The 18,734-nt window shown below is 39.1% G+C and overlaps 1 protein-coding gene and 1 long non-coding RNA gene across 2 annotated transcripts in view; both read left to right on the top strand.

The window, feature by feature from the left end:
* LOC149105403 (uncharacterized) overlaps positions 1-18,734 on the top strand; it is a 110,051-nt gene that overhangs the window by 69,038 nt on the left and 22,279 nt on the right. The window lies entirely within an intron of this gene.
* The window catches only part of LOC110044101 (E3 ubiquitin-protein ligase UBR5-like), a 52,547-nt gene that overhangs the window by 22,525 nt on the left and 11,288 nt on the right, over positions 1-18,734 (top strand). The window contains 12 exon segments of the mRNA XM_089271495.1: positions 280-528; positions 1,393-1,629; positions 6,735-6,975; positions 9,951-10,283; positions 10,681-10,827; positions 11,290-11,556; positions 12,133-12,283; positions 12,945-13,108; positions 14,159-14,540; positions 15,616-15,756; positions 16,488-16,710; positions 18,278-18,555. Of these exon segments, the coding sequence (XP_089127621.1) occupies positions 280-528; positions 1,393-1,629; positions 6,735-6,975; positions 9,951-10,283; positions 10,681-10,827; positions 11,290-11,556; positions 12,133-12,283; positions 12,945-13,108; positions 14,159-14,540; positions 15,616-15,756; positions 16,488-16,710; positions 18,278-18,555 (2,813 nt within the window).

Raw genomic sequence — 18,734 nt, 5'->3', positions numbered from 1 at the left:
ATATTGAATCTAGATTAATTCTACATTAATGATAAAACTGAATGAAGTTTCAGAGTCATCATGACACCATTTTCAAATTCAAAAAGATAAGAAATAGACTGTGAGGAAAAAGGTTAACTTAATAATATTAAATAATTAATGGTGTCATGACGACTCTGAAATGTTCTTTTATCATTAATTTTTACTTGCTTTATATATATGTATACATTTATACAAATTTAGTATTATTAAGTGGAAGTGGAGACTGAAATTAATTCTTGTCATGCAATCTATTTTCAGTCAACATGGGCAGCCTCTTAGAAGCAGCTTTACTTGAAAGATGTGATGGCAACAGGAACATTCTCCACGCATGTGTCTCCAGGAGTTTTCCAACATCTGCTCATGAGCCTGGTGAGCCAGTAGAATCCCAGAGTGGTGGCACAGCTACAGCAACTGGTGCACTTGGTAATAAGCTGGAGTCCATTAAGGGTGCAGTAGATGCTCTCGCTGCAGCCGTGGCAGCAGCTGCGGCAGCTGTTCGCTCAAGTGGTAAGACTGATGGATCTGTTGCCAAATATTAATCTTTCAGTGGACATCCTTCCTAGTTTCATTGATTGTGCGTGTAATTCAGGGCTCAAATGAAAGACACATTGGCAAATGCTTGCCTCTGAACTGTAGAGTTACGTCTTTAAATCTGGCAATGGAGCCAGTTTGATCGTAATGCTTGCAATATGTAATTTTGTTGCCTTTTCACTGAAATGTCTCTACTTAGCTGAGAAAGGACTGTCATAGATTGTGTAACTCACTGCTTTGGCTGACTGTGATAAGAACAAAATGTGCTTGGTAAACTCCAGCTTAATAGCCAAGAATGATGACTATTCACAAAATATGAAAGAAACCTCACTCCTATTGTTGTTATAGGAAGCTCTGACTTTGCTTGTTTTGTTAGTTACAATTATATGAAGGCCGTTTGCACAAAAACTCTTCAAGATGTAATAATAGATATTAATTTTTTCTAACTTATTCTGTGGTCAGTAATGGGTTTCTTGTGATTGACATGCAAAAAGAAAAGAAAGAAAAAAAATGGGTCACTGACTTTGTTCCAAAGGTAAAGCATGTAGCCTGATTTTGAAAAAAAATAATCTCTAGGATTCTAAGCGAAAGATGTCAAAGAAGAGTCAACAGAGGCAAGCAAGAGTTCCAAAAGTTGCCTTCCTTTTCATAATACATAACTTTTAAAGAGGCACTTGAAGCCTTTGTACAGCTAAGCAAAAAGCTTGAAAGGGCAGAATTCGATGCTGCCTCTCCATACATGACATGGCGAATTGTGTGTGCAGTAAGGATCAATGCGCAGAAACAATCAACATGTAGTCTTTAAGTAGACTGATTCTGTTTCTATTGTCATTTTCCCAGATGGTGTTACCAGTAACTCGGGTGCTGGTAATAGCTCTGGTTCTTTGGGTAGTGCCAGTGGTAATGGAGGTAGTACTAGTGGACCAGGAGGCAGTGGGGGCTCATCAAAACTGGGTGTGCGTGAGATGATGCAGCGAGCAGTTACTGCTGCAAGATCTGCATCGTCCTCACTTGCAGGACTTGATGTGGAGGAAGATGCTCCTATACCCACTTTGCACTGGCCACCAGATGCTCCAGGTGATAGCACTGGCCTCATTCATTTTGTGTAACTTGGCACTCTATTTTAAAAGCATTTAGCTGCAAATTTGAGCACACATGCTTGTTAATTGCCACTTATGACTCACTACAGCAGTCTTTCTACTGTTCTTTTATCATTCTCCTCTATTTCAACAACTTTCTATCTCCTTTTCCGTTCTTCTAATTCTTCCAATCAGTTTTACGTGAATGGTCCTGCACCTCCCTTGCCACAATTGTTTAGTGCAAGAGGACAATCCAAAGGTTCGGTTGGGCTTGAAACCTCCGAATATATCTTAAGAGCTTCTGCCTGAGAGACCGGGGCAGACTTGGAAATGAAGATCGGCCGATTTCGCTGAAAATTAGTACACAACGTCGTTATGTGGACTTATGTAATATGCCAAAGTTTCAGGTTCAACGACCATTTTTTAGCCGAGTTCTGGATGTCAGCCCCTCAGGGGTCCCCACAGGCTGATTTTCAGTGTAATTTTGGTCAGTTTTCAATCTCTCTTTTAGCAACGCGCAACTGATTTCAGACAAAACCAAAACCATATTTGTAATGCACTATTCTTAGGCGTTTATGGGTAAGAACATTAGCTCACCGGAATTTTTCGTCAGCCCGTGGCTGTTATCACAACTTGGTCCTATTTGAAGCATATGGGAAGCAACAGGAAATGGCCTGTTTTTCAGACCACATATTTTCCATGCCCATGTTTTATATGGTGAAGTCTTAGTATCCCTGCAAAGTTCAGCCCTTAGTTTAGTAATATCAAGAAAAAAATACTAAGGTTGAGGCTTTTTTACCAAGAAAAAACTTACAAGAAAATAACTAACCAGGCCACTTTCAGTTAAAGTTTCAAAAAAGCGTGTCTGTAAAAATCAGCCATTTAATTTCAATTAATACCTTTTTTCTTCTAAGTCATGAATTAGAGACTCTGAAGTTAATTGTAACCGAAAAGACTTACCGTTAATCAAAAAATTTCATGTGATTGTTTAGGACCGATCAGATTTTGGTCCGGCAACGGTTATAAATTTTGTGGAAATAGTCTTGAAAATTACAGATAATGGAGTCACTGTGAAAGAACCATATATATACCTAACAATCTGTCTCTTGCCGGTTAATCACAATGCACCATTGCATTTTTTTGGTCCAAACTGCAATATTAAGTTTATTCAACCCGTTCAACAAAACAAGTCTGTGGCCCCGAGTAATGAAGCGCTAATTAAATCAAGAAATAAGCCGCCAAGCTTTGTGATCCCATTTCGTATCAACCCACCTGTCAGAGAGTTCTTTTCTAAAGAAAACAACTTATCAATCACTCTAAATGCAATTGCAACGTCTCTCGTAACACTACTTTAAAATCGCTTTGAACCTTAAGGAAATTTCGAATATAATTATAGCTAATTGTCCAATACAAAATGCAGTCTCACTCTTCGAGTCTATATACAAAGTGTCTGGATAAATTCACTTACTATAAACGCTTACCTGGCTTCAGGTTTAGAGGCATGCCCCTTTCTTACAATCCCTTAAAGGTGAAGCAACGTTAAAAACCTTAGCCTCAGCGATAAATTGGTAGTGAGTGCATTGTTCCGAGTAATGAAAATTCAGGTTGATTCATACCATACATGACGACGCTACGACACGCCAACTTGTCTGTAGTGTGCTGGCTATGATTGACTTAGAATTCAGTTTTTTCTCATCTAGATTCGTCTCCTTGATACTGCAGAGAGTGATTAGGTATAGAACTTGCTTGAGAAGCTAAAGGACAAATGGATATGTTACTGAATATTTATTCATACCCAGTCCCCCAGTGCAAACGGCCTAGGTATTATAAATTGAGGACGTCCAAGACAGACCGTTTTCCCCACCAAGTCGCTGGATGTCTGACCAAATTACGAGAAAATTACTCATTGGCACACTTTCCCTTTCTCTATCGGGATTTTTCGTTTGTTGCTTTCTCAGTCAGTACAGATCCAGACTAAATCGGTGTACTGCGTATATTAAAAGATAAAACAGGGTAGGAGTGGATTTCCCTTCAAAAACTACTGCTCATGGCACCCCTAGCTGTAGAATTGCTGGCCATTAACTCCGATTTTCATAGTAAGAAGCGATAATCCCCAGGATGACCAGCGTGCTTGCTGAGGTGGTAAGGTAAGTCGTCACAAGGCCCAGTGCCTCATACCTGCTGGAGCTTAAATTGGTTATTGCTCTTCTTCCCTGAACAGGATGATAATCACCAGCTCTCATTTATACATCTGGGTGGAGAGAGGCATTGTGAACGAAAAATGCCTTTCCCAAGACGACATGTCAGCACCCTAGTAACCAGGAGTGCTCGATCCGGAGTCCAACCCGCTAACCATTAGGTTGCGACCGTGCTCTGCGCTAGGCAGTTGCCAGTTTTGTATAAAATCCAACTGCGTTACTACGTTACAGGTTTACTTCAGTCTGTTGTAAATTGATGAGATGCAACCGCGAAATGAATATCTAGCCAGCACGTGGACATCTTGCCGGCTGGATTGTTTATTTACAAGAAATGAAACTATCTGCGATGAGTTAATTAAACTTATTAACTCTATTCTGTCTGTAAGTGAATTTGTTTCATTTGAGTGTGCTTCAAAGGCAGAGGAGCGAAAGTCTGGCTATTGCAAGTTTAGTCCCCTGGAAAACAACATGTAGAAACATGAGTATACGGTGTCCCTCAGTTTTGGAAAGAAGATGACATATGCGGGGCATGAGATAACAAGCCATCAGGGCCTGCTGTGACTCTCTCAGTAGCGACGTTAGATCGAGATGTTACCCACCTGATGGTCAAATTAAAGTGGGCGCTGGTGGTAATAAACTGGCCGTGTCTCACAGAGTTGACAATTTCCCTGAATGGAAGTTAAAGTATGAATTAAAGAAGATTGTGATTTGCCCACATCACTGCCAAAAATTCACCTGTTTGCGTGACCAAAGTGGGGCATGTCAACACCCTTTCAATCAAGGAGGAAAAAGAAATTGAAGAAACCAAAGAAGATGGCCGCTGACGTTTCAGATAGAATATTTAAGGAGTTCGGCATTGTGATACCTACTGCATCCCTTAAGTGTCCTAGGGTAGAGTGACTGCATGCATTTTTATCAGACATAAATTCATTTTTAACAGAGAAACAACAACAACATGATATTAAGTGTAGATTCTGGATCGTGGGTTGAAATCCCATCTGGGATTCTCCCAGAATTTACACTTAAAGATTTTTTTTACACGCTTTAATGTCTTAAATTTGTTCCACTTGTTCAAGGATCGTTCTTCCATTATCATCTGCATACATATTTGAACAAAATATCTCTAACTTAAATTGTCTACCCACCCACAATTCAATTGTCAACATTTTCGACGCCATATTGGATGTTGTTTCACTTGAAAAGTTGAAAGGGCTTGGAGATGAATTAAGTAGTTTCACATGCCCAATATTAAATCACAGCGGAGACGCTTTGCGTGTCATGCTCAAACAATGTAATCTCCAGGCGAAAATAGGATGTAATTTTGCCCCCTATTGTATCACGAGGCTTACTTACTTACAATCTCTATCATAACGATGGTATTCATATTTAGAATCGATACCAAAGAGAAGCAAAGACCGAAGCTTGGAGGAAAGCACCTCTGGGTGTGTCGTAGTTAAGTCGAAAATTTCAGTACCACTAGTCACACAAGGTATTTGTGATCTTCTGGCAGGGAGAAGGAGAAAAATAACTCAAGGCTTAAAATTCTAATGGTGAATAGTAAGCTATGAAGGCACTTGACATTAGAATGTCATAAATTCCAAAACATCTATCATATTGAATCCACCAGTCTGGATTTCATGACTATTCCATGAAGTAAAAATATCGTTTTTGCCAAATTATAGCAAAATTAAAACAGAAGAGAAAAGGTACTAAAGGAATGAAAAGGTGCAAAAAACTATGTTTGTCCCAAGAAACTTGAAAACATCAATAAAAACAGAGAATGAGATGAGAAAACTTAAACTTAGGGTAATTATGCCTGACAAAATAAGGTTGCCATGGAAACAAGGCAGAGTCCCATAAATAAGGCTTTTTTGGGCTCAGCTTTTCCCACCTAACTTATACACTCAGTAAACAACTTGTTTCATTGTATTTTGATTACTTTTCTTGTCATCAACGTTTAAAGTTTCCCCCTCGTCACCTTCCAGTCCCCAGGGTACAGAGTACAAATGCAGCATAAAATTTAGATTCAAATCTGTCAGTAGGAAAATCAATTTCTAGTCTTTGGTTTGTAAATATATATTTAATTTCAATAGTTCACTTCAAGATAATTAATTGTATGCTAATTTTGTGGCTAATGTCTAAAAATCTCTCCTAATAAAAAAATTAAGACTTTGGCAGGAAGTGCGTAGTAGGTAACTCTCTTGAAGTGTTTCGTAGTAAAAAAGCCTCAACCTTAGTATTTTTTTCTTGATATTACTAAACTAAGGGCTGAACTTTGCAGGGATACTAAGACTTCACCATATAAAACAAGGGCATGGAAAATATGTGGTCTGAAAAACAGGCCATTTCCTGTTGCTTCCCATATGCTTCAAATAGGACCAAGTTGTGATAACAGCCACAAGCTAATGAAAAATTCCCATGAGCTAATGTTTCCACCCATGGAAGCCTAAGAATAGGGCGTTACAGATATGGTTTTGGTTTTGTCTGAAATTAATTGTACGTTGCTAAAAGAGAGATTGAAAATTGGCCAAAATTGCACTGAAAATCAGCCTGTGGGGAACCCTGAGGGGCTGATATCAAGAACTCGGCTAAAAGAAGGTCGTTGAACATGAAACTTTGGCGTATTACATAAGTCCACATAACAACTTTGTGCACCAATTTTAAGCGAAATTGGCCGACCTTCATTTCCAAGTCTGCCCCGGTCTCTCAGGCAGAAGCTCTTAAAGTGAACAAATCACTTTATAATTCAAAAGTCTGTTTTATCAACAATTGCAGTGGGGTTTTCTAGTACTGTGCAGGAGGCCAAATGTTTCACTGCAATCTCAGTACTGGTTGTAAAAATGTGCAACATCAAAATGCCTAGCTATGCTTGTGTGTTTAAATTATTTTGCTTCTGACTTTTTAGATGTACGAGATGATGAAACAGGTCCATCATTAACCCCAACTCCATCGGGGTCAGTCCCTGCACCAGTACCATCAGGTGCATCAGCAGTTGCAGCAGCGGCAGCATCAGCATCAGCATCATCATCATCATCCAGCCAGTCAATAGATTCACAGCACACGCAGAGTAAGGCTCTTAAGTGCCTTAAACTGTTGTGTGAGAGTACTGTGTTGGCTCCATTCCTTCTTCAACTTATGACTGCTAAGTAAGTAATGATTACCTTTAATATATAGCTGTTTCAAGAGACCTTATAGGATGGAAGTGCCAAGCCTTCGTGACAAGACCTAATGGTGATCTGAGTATTCACTGGAATTTTGCATATCGATGTAGAGAAAAAACAAGGCTACAATAGATTTTCATCTCATAAGACCATTTTTTTCTGTAGCTTTCTTTTCACTGTCTCATGGCATTAAGTTGAAATTCTTCTAAAATTCAGCATGGCAAAAAGAACCTCTCCACAAATCCAAAGAAAAAGAAAGCATTTGAAATGAAGAAAATTTTTTTATATCTGATTAAGTATTTAACATGTTCAGGAGCTCTTTACTTCTACCCCTACTAACTTTCGGAGTTGTTGTGTGCACTTTTTCACATTTTTTTGGACAACCTTTCTCTAAACAGCTGTAAAAATAATTTTGCACTGTTTTAATTAGCACATGCTTGCAATCATGTGATTTCCCTGGCAGTCTATCTCAGGTATAGGTGTCATCCAAGGTTTACATCATGGCTAAATTGGACAGTTTATAGACCTTTGTGGGAGTCCTGTAGATAGCTACAGTAATGATTCAATTTAGCACTTCCAATGCAATAAGGCATATCAAAGTTGCAACCAACCACCCTCCAAAGCGAGTATAGTAGAAATCACATCGACTCAGAAAAAAAAATGCGAGTTCCAGATGGGATTTGAACCCACGACCCTCCTTGATCTAACCAGATGCTCTAACCACTGAGCTACTGGAGACTCTATGGTGAGCAAGGGTGAAATGTGGGCCTTTGACTGGAACCGCATCACACGGTCACACAGCCAAGTGTTAAATTGGTGCATATGAACTCACTAACTCCATTGGCAAACTCCATGTTAGGTCTTTCAAAATTAATTTACAATAGGTCTGTACTCGTTATCTCTGAACAACTAATTAAAGAAATTAACTCAATAATTTTTAAATTTATTTGGGGTGAGAAACCCTCTAAAATCAAGAAATCAACTATTATTGGCAAGAGAAAACATGGAGGACTTAAAATGACTGACTTTAATATCTTGAATAAAGCCTTAAAAGTCGCATGGATACCACGCATAAAATCCGAAAACGTAGTATTCTGGAAAATCATCCCTAACACAACCCTAGAGAGATATGGAGGATTACACTTCTTGACAAGTTATAACTATGACATTAACACACTACAGGTCGGTAATTTACCACCTTTTTATGTTGACGTACTAAAAGAATGGCAAATGACTAAAGATTCTATAAAAAGCGAGACCCTACTCACTTATGAAGAGGTAATTTGGAACAATCGAAACATATTAATTAATGGTAAACCTGTATTCTACAAAAGTTGGTTTGACCAAAATATTATGCAAATCCAGGATCTCCTTCAAGAGGACGGTAAATTCCTGTCCTTTAATAAACTTTTGTAAGTTATAAGTGTAAACTCAAAATGCGCTTCACCCTCTACTTCGGTCTTGTTAATTCTATATCAACTTCTTGGAGGTCAGAAAGTGAGGAAAAAGGAGAAACCATTTCCACCAAGTATGTGTACAACTTGCTGTTGAAGAAATTCTTTGTACCACCTATTGCTGAAACTAAAATCTTAAAACGTGGTTTCACTCCAGAAACCATCCAAAAAGTGTACGAATTACCTCTCCAGATCAAGTGTGACATTAAAATAACAATGTTTCAATATAAGATTATACACAACATTCTTGCAACTAAAATGTCTCTTTTTAGAGCCAAAATGTCAGACAATGATATATGTCCTCAATGCTTTACTGATACACACTCCCTAGATCATATGTTCTTATGCTGCTCTTCCATTATAGCCTTTTGGAAGACCTTTCAAAACTGGTGGACAAATAAACGAAACAGCAACTAACTCTGTCAAATAGTATGATTTTATACCGTGTTTTTGACAAAACGGAACATAGATACTCTGAACTATATGCTTCTCATTGCAAAATTTTCTATACACTGCAGCTGCCTGCAGGACAAAAAGCTCTCTTTCAACGGTTTTCTCATACTTCTAAAAGAAAAATTAAACATACAGAAAGAAATAGCATTTCAAAACAAGTCTATTGCTGCTTTCCAAAAATCCTTTCAACATATTATTTCACATGCAATGATGATGTATTTTCTTTGTTTTGTTTAACTAAGTAAACGATGTTAATAGTGTTCATGTTTTGGCTTGTAGTATGAACTATCACATTGTACTGTAAGTAAATAGTGTGCTGTAATGTTACTATTTTCCTCTTTTCATTTTGTTGATTTACTTTATTTTTTCCGTATGTATATTGTGTTTGTAAATTGATTAAGTAAAAAAATAAAACAAAATAAAATGAAACTTCATTCCAACAGTTACCTCTCTCCAAAAATTGGCTCCCATTGAAGAAGTGTTTTGAAGACATTGTCATGGAATTAATCTGAGTCCTATGCATTTCCAAAGAAAAGTTGGTGGGAGAGAGTGAGGGAAAAGAAAAACGGGACACAAATGTTTTCATTTTGGCCTTCTATCCCCTCACACCACATGACCACGGTTTGCACCTCTGGAAACGGTATCCAGTCAAAATCACTTCAATCTGGTTATCTACTATCAAACTGTACTCTCAATTCTGGGAGCTTCTTGTTCATTTATAATTCGGTAGGAATAGAGCAATCAAACTTCCCCCTAGCACAACAGAATGACCTCTCTGTAGTTTTCCAACATTTGTTGTGCACAGAAATGGGTATTGTGTTTCAGTGGTATCACTGCTCTGTGTTGCTGAAGAAAAAAAGGTGCACTCCCTTGAGCTTGGGCCCTGGGCGAAATTGATTCATGGTATAGCAGAACAAGGGCATTGGTTTGGATATTTTGATTATGAATTTCATACAGGTATTATTGGGGACGGGGCATGGGGGGTGTGTAGTATGCCAATAGAAACAAGGCTGACTGTAGCTAACTTTTTATCGGCATTTTTCTCCTTGGTAGGGATACAGATGGCTGCACTCCATTTATGGCTGCTGTTCGTGGCCGCACATACCATGCTGCCCTCACCCTGTTCACAACAGCCCAGTGTCTAGCTACCAACCCAAGTGGACAGATTGACAGAAATGTTCTAATATCCATGGTGTGTCCATCTGACAGTCACCCAGATGCCTCTCCTCTCCATGTGCTGTGCTGTAATGACACGTGTTCATTTACTTGGACTGGCACAGAGCACATCAATCAAGACATCTTTGAGTGTCGCACTTGTGGCCTGACTGGTTCTCTTTGTTGTTGTACTGAGTGTGCTCGAGTGTGCCACCGAGGCCATGACTGCAAGTAAGATTTTCAATAAACTTGAAATAGTGATGATTGTCCACTTGAAGCGCTGATAATTATATTAATTTTAAGAGCTATTTTCACAGCTCTGCATGAATGTGTGTGCAGGCCATAGTTGAACTTTCCAAACTTTAATTTAACATACCTATTTTTCCCCTTTAACAGGTACAGTAAAGCTTCTTGAACCTCTTTTCATTATTTTAACTTTTAAATGCACTTTAAGTGAAGCAACAGTAACTGTATCCATTATGTAATTGTACAGTTTAAAACTAGTCGGTTGTTCATCTTAGTGTAAGCTTACTTATTATCGTAAGGTGAATATCATTTTTGGACATTTTGTTACCATTTTCGTGCTATTTTGACTAGAATATTGTTACTGTACTTGTTATGCAATTAGGTTGAAGAGAACAGCACCCACTGCTTACTGTGACTGTTGGGAAAAATGCAAGTGCCGCGCCTTGGTACCAGGCTCCCAGGCTGCTCGCATTCAACTCCTGAAAAAACTTGTGTCAGAAACTGATTTGGTTAGCTGACCTAATGGAAGGTAGGCTTTATATATGTCACGTAATGGCCAAATTTATTCAAGGGAAGAATTATACCATGGCGAATGTATATCTAGAAATGATTTATTCATCAGAACCAATTGATCTGTCTGAAACGATTGAATCATGTAGTTTCAAATCTAGTCTTGGACAAATTATGTGGCAAAGTTTGTCTGGCAGACGTGCTCTAAGATTAATCAGCCTAATACGAATTTTGCCACATAATTCATAACACTGGAGTTATACCTGGATGACTATCTTTCACAGGAGACAGATTAATCTTCTCAAACAGCTAATATGTCTTGGACAGGTAATCCGCCCCTAGTATAAATTCAACCAATGTTCATTGTAAATTGGCTTTGGTAGAACATAAAGTCCTTGTTAACACCTGAGTACCGATACAATTTTTTTTCATTTAGTACAGTAGGTTAGAGCTTTTGTTGACCTTTTATGCTTTGTTTTAGAGGGGAGCATTTACTGCTGTTTTTGGCTCAAACTGTGGCTCGACAAACTGTTGAGCAAAGGCAATTCCGACCACACCGCGCTGCTACAGATGCGCATCCAAAAGCCAAGACCAGGACACTTGGAACAAATGGCACAACTCCGCCACTTCCAGAACATGATCTGGACCCTCCTAGGTTTGCTCGTAAGGCTCTCGAGTTTATCCTACAAGACTGGCGAGCCGTTAGTGCAATGTTGAGAGATGGTTGTCGATCACCGGGAGAAGCAAAGTAAAGGAACCACTTTTTTTGTTTTGTGTATGGGATCTAAAATGACTATTTTGAAACATGGCATATAGTAAGCGATTTTTGTCTCTCGCATCAAAACCAAAACAAATTGCAATAAAATGCATATTTTGTTGCTCATTACAGAGGTGACAGATCAGCAAAAGACATAAAATCAGTCACAAGCCAAGCAAAAATATCAAACAGTTGCTTATTAATGACAAAACTTGCTCATTATAGTTACTACCATGCAGCGTGACTACCTCGCTATAGTAATGTTCCTATGCCATCGGTGTTCAATTTTGAAGCCCATGATTTCAAGGATTTCTATCATCGTAAAGACTTGCTGTTAAAGATCAATATCATTCATTGCAGTTATTTGTCTTGCTAGCCATTAGTGTGCACTTTGTTCACCGGGGCCCAGTTGTGCAAAAGGGGGATGATGCTATCTGCTGGAAAAATCGCTGTTGGCAAAACAAACTATGATTATCATGATCCATCTGGTGTTAAGCATAATCTATCTTTTGAACAACATGGACCTGGTGTCAAAAGTAACCATCACTTACTACTCGTTTCTGTTAGACTGCATGGACATGAGAGCAGTGGATTACCTGATGCAGGCTCAAGCCATCTCATACCCATGACGGAACAAGAAGATCATCTTTCAAGTCAGGCGGGTACAGTGCGACTCGATGCATTCACACACTGTCTTGTAGCCAAGTGTGGTCCTGAGGTAAGATGTTGAATTATGTCATCTGTTAGGGCTAAAGGAAATGAATATTCATAGCTAGTTGTCCTCAGGTACAATACGTTTCATCATTGCTAACTGGACGCTCCAAGCCCATCTACTGAGGCCTTGTATCACAATATCAAATCATACTCTACAAGTATTGAACACAATAGAAACAAATAAAAGAATCGGGATATTTGCCACAAGAGTTACGCTTAGACATTTACTCTTTCAAGTTGCTTCTTTGAATATCCTCTTCTTCCGATCGCTTGTTGTTTGCTTCACCTTCGAAGTTATGTTCATAAAGATTCTTGATCTTTTACACAGCTGAGGTCAAGCCCTAGGATTCAAATTTTATTGGTGACACGTTTTTGGTTGCATGTCCAGTCTGTCCAGAGATCACGCGAAATGATTGGTAATGGAAAGGTTGTGTCAAAATTTCAGGCTTAACTTGGACACAACTGAAAGAAAATGAAAATAGTATTGAGAATAGAGAAGAAAATGAAACGGAGACAAGATGTATGTACTCAGTGGCTTGTATCTTGGCTAGTAAGTTTCTAAACAATGCAAAATTCTCCGATTGGTCTTGAAAAAGCAAATGCAGTAAGTTCTTTGAAATGAGTTGGAAGTTCTAGATTAATGTAGTAATTCTATTATTCTGTAGATACTTGATCCTCTACTTGTTACACTGGTCACAGCAATAGAAAATTCAACTGATCCTCACAAATCCGATGAGATGAGCCTGGCTCAGCGTTTCATCAGATCGGTAGCCAGAGTTTTTGTTGTGTTGGCATCTCAAATGGCCCCTGCAAATGGCAAACGGAAAGTGTAAGTGAACCATACTATAATTACATTTTCTGCTACATGTACACTCTGGAATGAGAGAATCACCTAGTACGTAACAATTTTTATAGGGCAACAAAACGTTTATAGGCACCCTGTTCAGGTATATAGGCGATTTTTAAAACAATCTGACTACATGCTGGAATAAACTATTATGGTAGTAGTCATCTTTTTAGGAGAAATGGGTAGGAGGCTGGGAAGAATGGGAAAGAATCCTCTTAAAATTTGAAAACCGCTGCTATGAAACCGTCCAGCTCATTACTTTGATGCAAGACTTGTAGTTAAGGTGAGCCCTGGCTCCAAAAGCCCGTTAATCCAGGCGCGTATACATAACGGGTTCCACCGTTTTACGGAAATTGGTCAGATTTTTCAGAATTACTCGGAAACCCTTTAAGGTCATTCCCCAGTATTGCATTGCGCATCTCTGCTGCGCATAATTTTACGCGTGACTAGCGCGCGCGCATTGAAAAATGGCGGCTTTTTCTTTACAGCTGGACCTCGCCATAGAAGTAAATCGTCATTTTCTCGCAAACGAGTATGGTGACCTATCATTTTATTCTGTTGTTTTGAATTGAGTGATAAATTTCTCTGTGTAAAATAAATATGGACCAATTCTCAGTGTAGAGCAAAAAGCAATCGTCGGAAACGTGAATTTAGCAAGCAATCGTAGCTACAATCATGGTGCTATTATAAGGACTTTTATGGGTATAAACAAGGTCCTTTTGCTCCTAAACGAACATGGGGACCCCTTATTTTTATTTCAAAATTTAAGTTCCTATAATATAAACAATCGATAGGCAAAGTTTCACAAAAATCTCAGTGCAGGTTCTAGTTCAGCGGAATGACCTTAATGGGGACTTCAGGGATAAAAAAAAAATCCAGAACATTTCTTAAGGGGACATGGCCCTGGACCCCTCTGGAAGGCACTTATTGTCACGATTTATCCTAGATCTGCGCCTGTAAACTTCATTGTAAAGTAACATTCTGGCCAAAATGTAATGTTGTACCTGCTGGATGCTTTTTACTTGCTAACAGAGGTGTTGTTCAGCCCTTGATGAAGTGTCAGCGCATTTTCCAGTGTCTCTCAACCATAGCCATTCCTGAACTTGTTCAAGTTGCTGATGCAATACTTGCCCCAGTGCGACTAGGTATCTGCCGTCCGGCCCAACCCTTCAGCCTTTTGTCTTCTACGCTTGAAGCCACACAAGCTAGCGAGGATTTATTCACTGTTGAACCACTGCCCATGAGGCCCTCTACGCCATCGTCTGTTGAGGAGGCTGCCACCCAAGAGAGGCCTAGTGTTCAAAGAGTGCGAAACCAGAGGCACAGAAGGAGACAAGTTGTTACTATTCCTAGTGCACAGGAACAGAGTGCTGTAGCAGTGGAGGGACCAGCTGTTGATGGAGAGGAAGTAGAGGTAACACTTATCATCAGGTTGCCCGTTTAAGCGTGGTTCATACTTTTGAGATAAGCACAAACGTAAACACAAGCACAAGCGCAAGGATGTTTACTCTAACAACATAGGCATGCACCGTGCGACTTACATCGCAGGGGAAAAACAAGATCGCAATTGGTAGCATTCTAGCGCCCTTGCTTGTGCTTGTTTAACGCCAGTTTCCTTATGTGAAATAAGCATAACACTAATGAAATAAGCACAAGCACAAGAAAAAGGAAAATGTTTCTTTTTCTTGCACTCATGCTTGTGCATATTTCACCTCGGTGCACACTAGTGTTTTTCTTGTGCATGTGCTTGTGCTTACGCTTGTGGTTATCTCTTCAGTGTGAACCAGGCTAGCTTGCAAGAGTTAAAAATGTGTGCTATTTATTAATGGATACTATTTATCTCCGACTGTGCTTAAGTGTCTTCATTCCAATTAATGGATCAGACCTCCATATCCAACCGTCACTGTCTTTTGTCTTGTGTTTCAACTGAAGTTCATTTTAATAGAAACTGTTAATCTAATGTTCCAAGAAACAAACACCAAATTAAGTATGCCAATAGTCTTGCAGATCAAGTTGCTCAATATCCTTTCATGGCTTTTCTCAAATCAACGAAACAGTAGAACTTCAGCTTTGCACGTTCATATCACTTAGTGATGTTAAGTTGCATCACATATCTATCAAACTACCGCTGCTGGTGGTATTGCAACAACTGAAAATTTGCGTGGATTTCAAACAAAATTGATACAGCTTATATGCTGTGGTGTACATGTATCAGCTTTTTCATAACATTTAAGATTTTCACATCACGTATTCTCATATACATGTATATGGCCATGTTTTTTATCTTCCAAACCTACTCAGTCACAGCATTTTGAGTTGTTTTGGCCACCTACAAAATAACCTTTAAATCAAAGGAAACCTGAAAACAGCAGTTTAGTTAGATAGAAAAACACCAAAAAGATAACAATAAACCATAAAGGAACAAGGGTGGTTAAGGATGGAAAAGACTGACACGGATCACAAACTTCTGAACTGTGCTTTTATGGCAGGTTGTTGAAGGGGCAGAGATGGAGTCGGAAAGCCATGAAGAAGCTGGAGATGAAGAAATTGAGAGTGGAGCAGCTGGCAATGAATCAGACATGGATTTGGACTTGCTGGCTGAGAGTGACAGTGACAGTGAAGAGAGTCAGGTACGACATCGAAACTTTTAGGTCGTGTTGTATTGGGATCCATTGCTTCAACTGCAACCTGTCTGGGGAACACTTCGAACCATTTTCAGTTGAAATGCGGCAACTTGCTGCCATGAGCCGTTTCAGCTTGGTTTGAGGCCGGTCAAAAGAGTTGATCAATCAAACCAAGCGAAAACGGTTTTCCCCAATAGAACAGGAAAAAACAAGCAACCCAAGCAACCAGAAATGGTTGATCCCAATAGAACACGAGCCTAGCTTCTCCCTCTTTGATGCTGATCTTGTCATCAATACTTCCTCAGCCTGGATAATCAGTTGGTCCAATCAGTTGTAACATTTCTGGGAACCAATGTGCTGGGGGAAAATGTTTCGAAACCACAACCACAGTTAAATTTTTGCCTACACAATCTAGCACACTAGCTAAGGTTACTGTGAAGAAACTGAACTAATTGGTATCACAAGAACCTATATGATTATGATTATGATTATGATTATGATTATGATTATGATTATGATTATGATTATGATTATTGTTAAAGATTCGCACAGCTATTGATGATATTGAAGCTGGTTTATTATTATTATTATTATCATTATTGTTATTGTTATTGTTATTATAGTGGATTGGATTGGCTCGAGATATTTTTCAGCTACCTGAACCTGGACTTGAGGCTTCTGGCGGGTAAAAAAATGTTTGAACTGTGACTAATTCTCAACACTTGTGTTTGTTTCAGGTCGGTGAGGTACATGTTGTGGAAAGTGTTCGTCGCAATCGCGTGACTGGCTCACTGATTGGGTCAGATGGTAGTGCTAGCATGCATGGTGAACATGTGGAGCTGTATTCTGAGGAAGAGTCGTCCACTGGGGAAGAGGAAGAGGAAGAAGAAGAGGAGGAGGAGGTGGTGGTGGAAACATATGACCTGCCAGAGAGTATAGAAAACAGACCTCCAACCGCAGGTATGTTACTACTCCTACGACTTGTAGAGAACAATAAGCAGGACTTAGTGATAAGCACGGTAATGAAATATGAAAGGTGAATTGATCAACATGACATGAGCGTGTCATGTTGATCAATTCACCTTTCACAAGCAGGACTTACTTTCAAAGAAGTGCTCAGTATGTCTAATCTGAATAGACTTACAGTAGGAATTCATGTAGAGGTGTTAGAGTTAAAATCATCTTTTACCATAATAAACAGGACCACTTTAAGGTGGTCGAACACAATTTTCGCGCACACTTTTGCTGATGCAATTCAGCGCACACACAAGGATTGCAAAAACAAACATGTCGTCAATAGAGCAATCATTTTATTTACTCAACACCTGCACTATCTGTGCTATTTTTCTCTATAATTAAACGCAGTGTATTGATGATTTTAGTCTTTTCTTACAAAGATATGTTAGAAAAGGTAACAATGCAAAGAACCCAGCAATTCTCAGCTTTTTCTTTGTTACCAAAAGAACCCAGTTAAATGCAGCGCATGCGTAATGAGTTGAAAAATTGCGATTGAATGAAAAATTGCACTCTCGGAAATACGCCTATTTCTCGAGAACCACTCATTAGAATTTCACGAAATTTGGAACGAAAATACTTTAGGAAATAAGTAACTGGAGTATTGAAAAAAATTAAACTTTAACAAAGGAAATTATATATATTCCAGTGAACCTTCAACAAGGGATAATTAAAGATCTCTCTGTTAAATTATTAGCAAAATGGTGTTAATTTGTGAGAATCGTTACAAGCTTGTTGCATGCAAATTATAAAGAAAATTTAATGACTAGATTTTCTACAAATAAACAAAACCGATTTTAAAAGCCGGTTTATATTTATTTCTGTTGCCATGGCAACAACACATACGCCAGCTTAACCATCAAAAAACCAAAGTTTGTGTTGTTAACTTGCTTGCAGCCATTTTTGGCGACCGAGGGATCAAGGGTGTTAGAGAAAAAGGTGAATGAAACACAGGTATCAAAAACTGTGTTCAGCCACCTTAAAGTACAGTCAAAGCTTTCGTCTTACTTTTCACGCACCAGGGTTTTAGCTATACACTTAAAAGGTAGAATTGTGTAGTCAGTCAACTCTCTCGTAAGCATTGGAAAAGTGTCAGTTAGGAGGGCTGCCTGCTTACGAGAACCAGACCATGACGAACGTGGCCATAACGTGGTACTACAAATATTGCATCGGACTCTTGGAGATAAAACAGGGAATTGAAGAAGTGTCTGTAAGTAGAGCTGTCTGCTTATGAGTGTCCGTTAGCGGATAGTGGACTGTACTACTGAATACATGTAGGTTATAGCGTAGCGTAATGTGGCACACTGAAACATCATTTACAGTATATCGATCAGTAAAACATGAAAGAATCTTTTCAATAGCCTTTATTGAAATGGTGTCATCCACAGAACAATATTGAAGATGAAACACGAGCATTACAAATACATTGTGCAAAATAACTTGTCTGACTCCGAGGGAAACGGTTTAATAGTTTACTAAGTACATCACCATTACTGATCTTTTCTTCTCATAGGAGTTGACCCTAGTACCACTCCTCATGCCATGCAGTGGGCTATACGTGCCAACAACACCCAGTCACGTGCCACTGGTAGCAGTGCAGCTACTCCTCAAACCACAAGTGGCGGCACAGGGTTTATCTATGTTGATTCCACGTCACTCAGACGAAGTGGTGGTAATGCTGCTGCTGCCAGTACTGCTGCCACCAGTGAGGTGCCTGGGACTAGTGGTTCTCACAGTATGAGTAACTCGGCCAGTGCGCTGGCACGAGCTTTTGGTATTGTTGTAAGGGAGGTGAGTTAGCTTAGCTTGACGTAATTTGAAATAAGCCATTTCAGATGGCTTGCTATCGGCGTATTTATTTACCCAGAGAGGATTGTTATGCATATCATCTTCTAGTTCATAACAATTCTAGCCTTTTAACTTTCCTGCAATTTCAACTTACTACTGATGCACCTTGTTTCATGTTACTG

The sequence above is a fragment of the Orbicella faveolata genome, unplaced genomic scaffold (genome assembly GCF_042242905.1).
Source record: "Orbicella faveolata isolate gen_17 unplaced genomic scaffold, um_ofav_v1 contig_34, whole genome shotgun sequence".
Taxonomy (NCBI): domain Eukaryota; kingdom Metazoa; phylum Cnidaria; class Anthozoa; order Scleractinia; family Merulinidae; genus Orbicella; species Orbicella faveolata.
The sequence above is the reverse complement of the archived record's forward strand: the minus strand, read 5'-3'. Positions and strand labels throughout refer to the sequence as shown.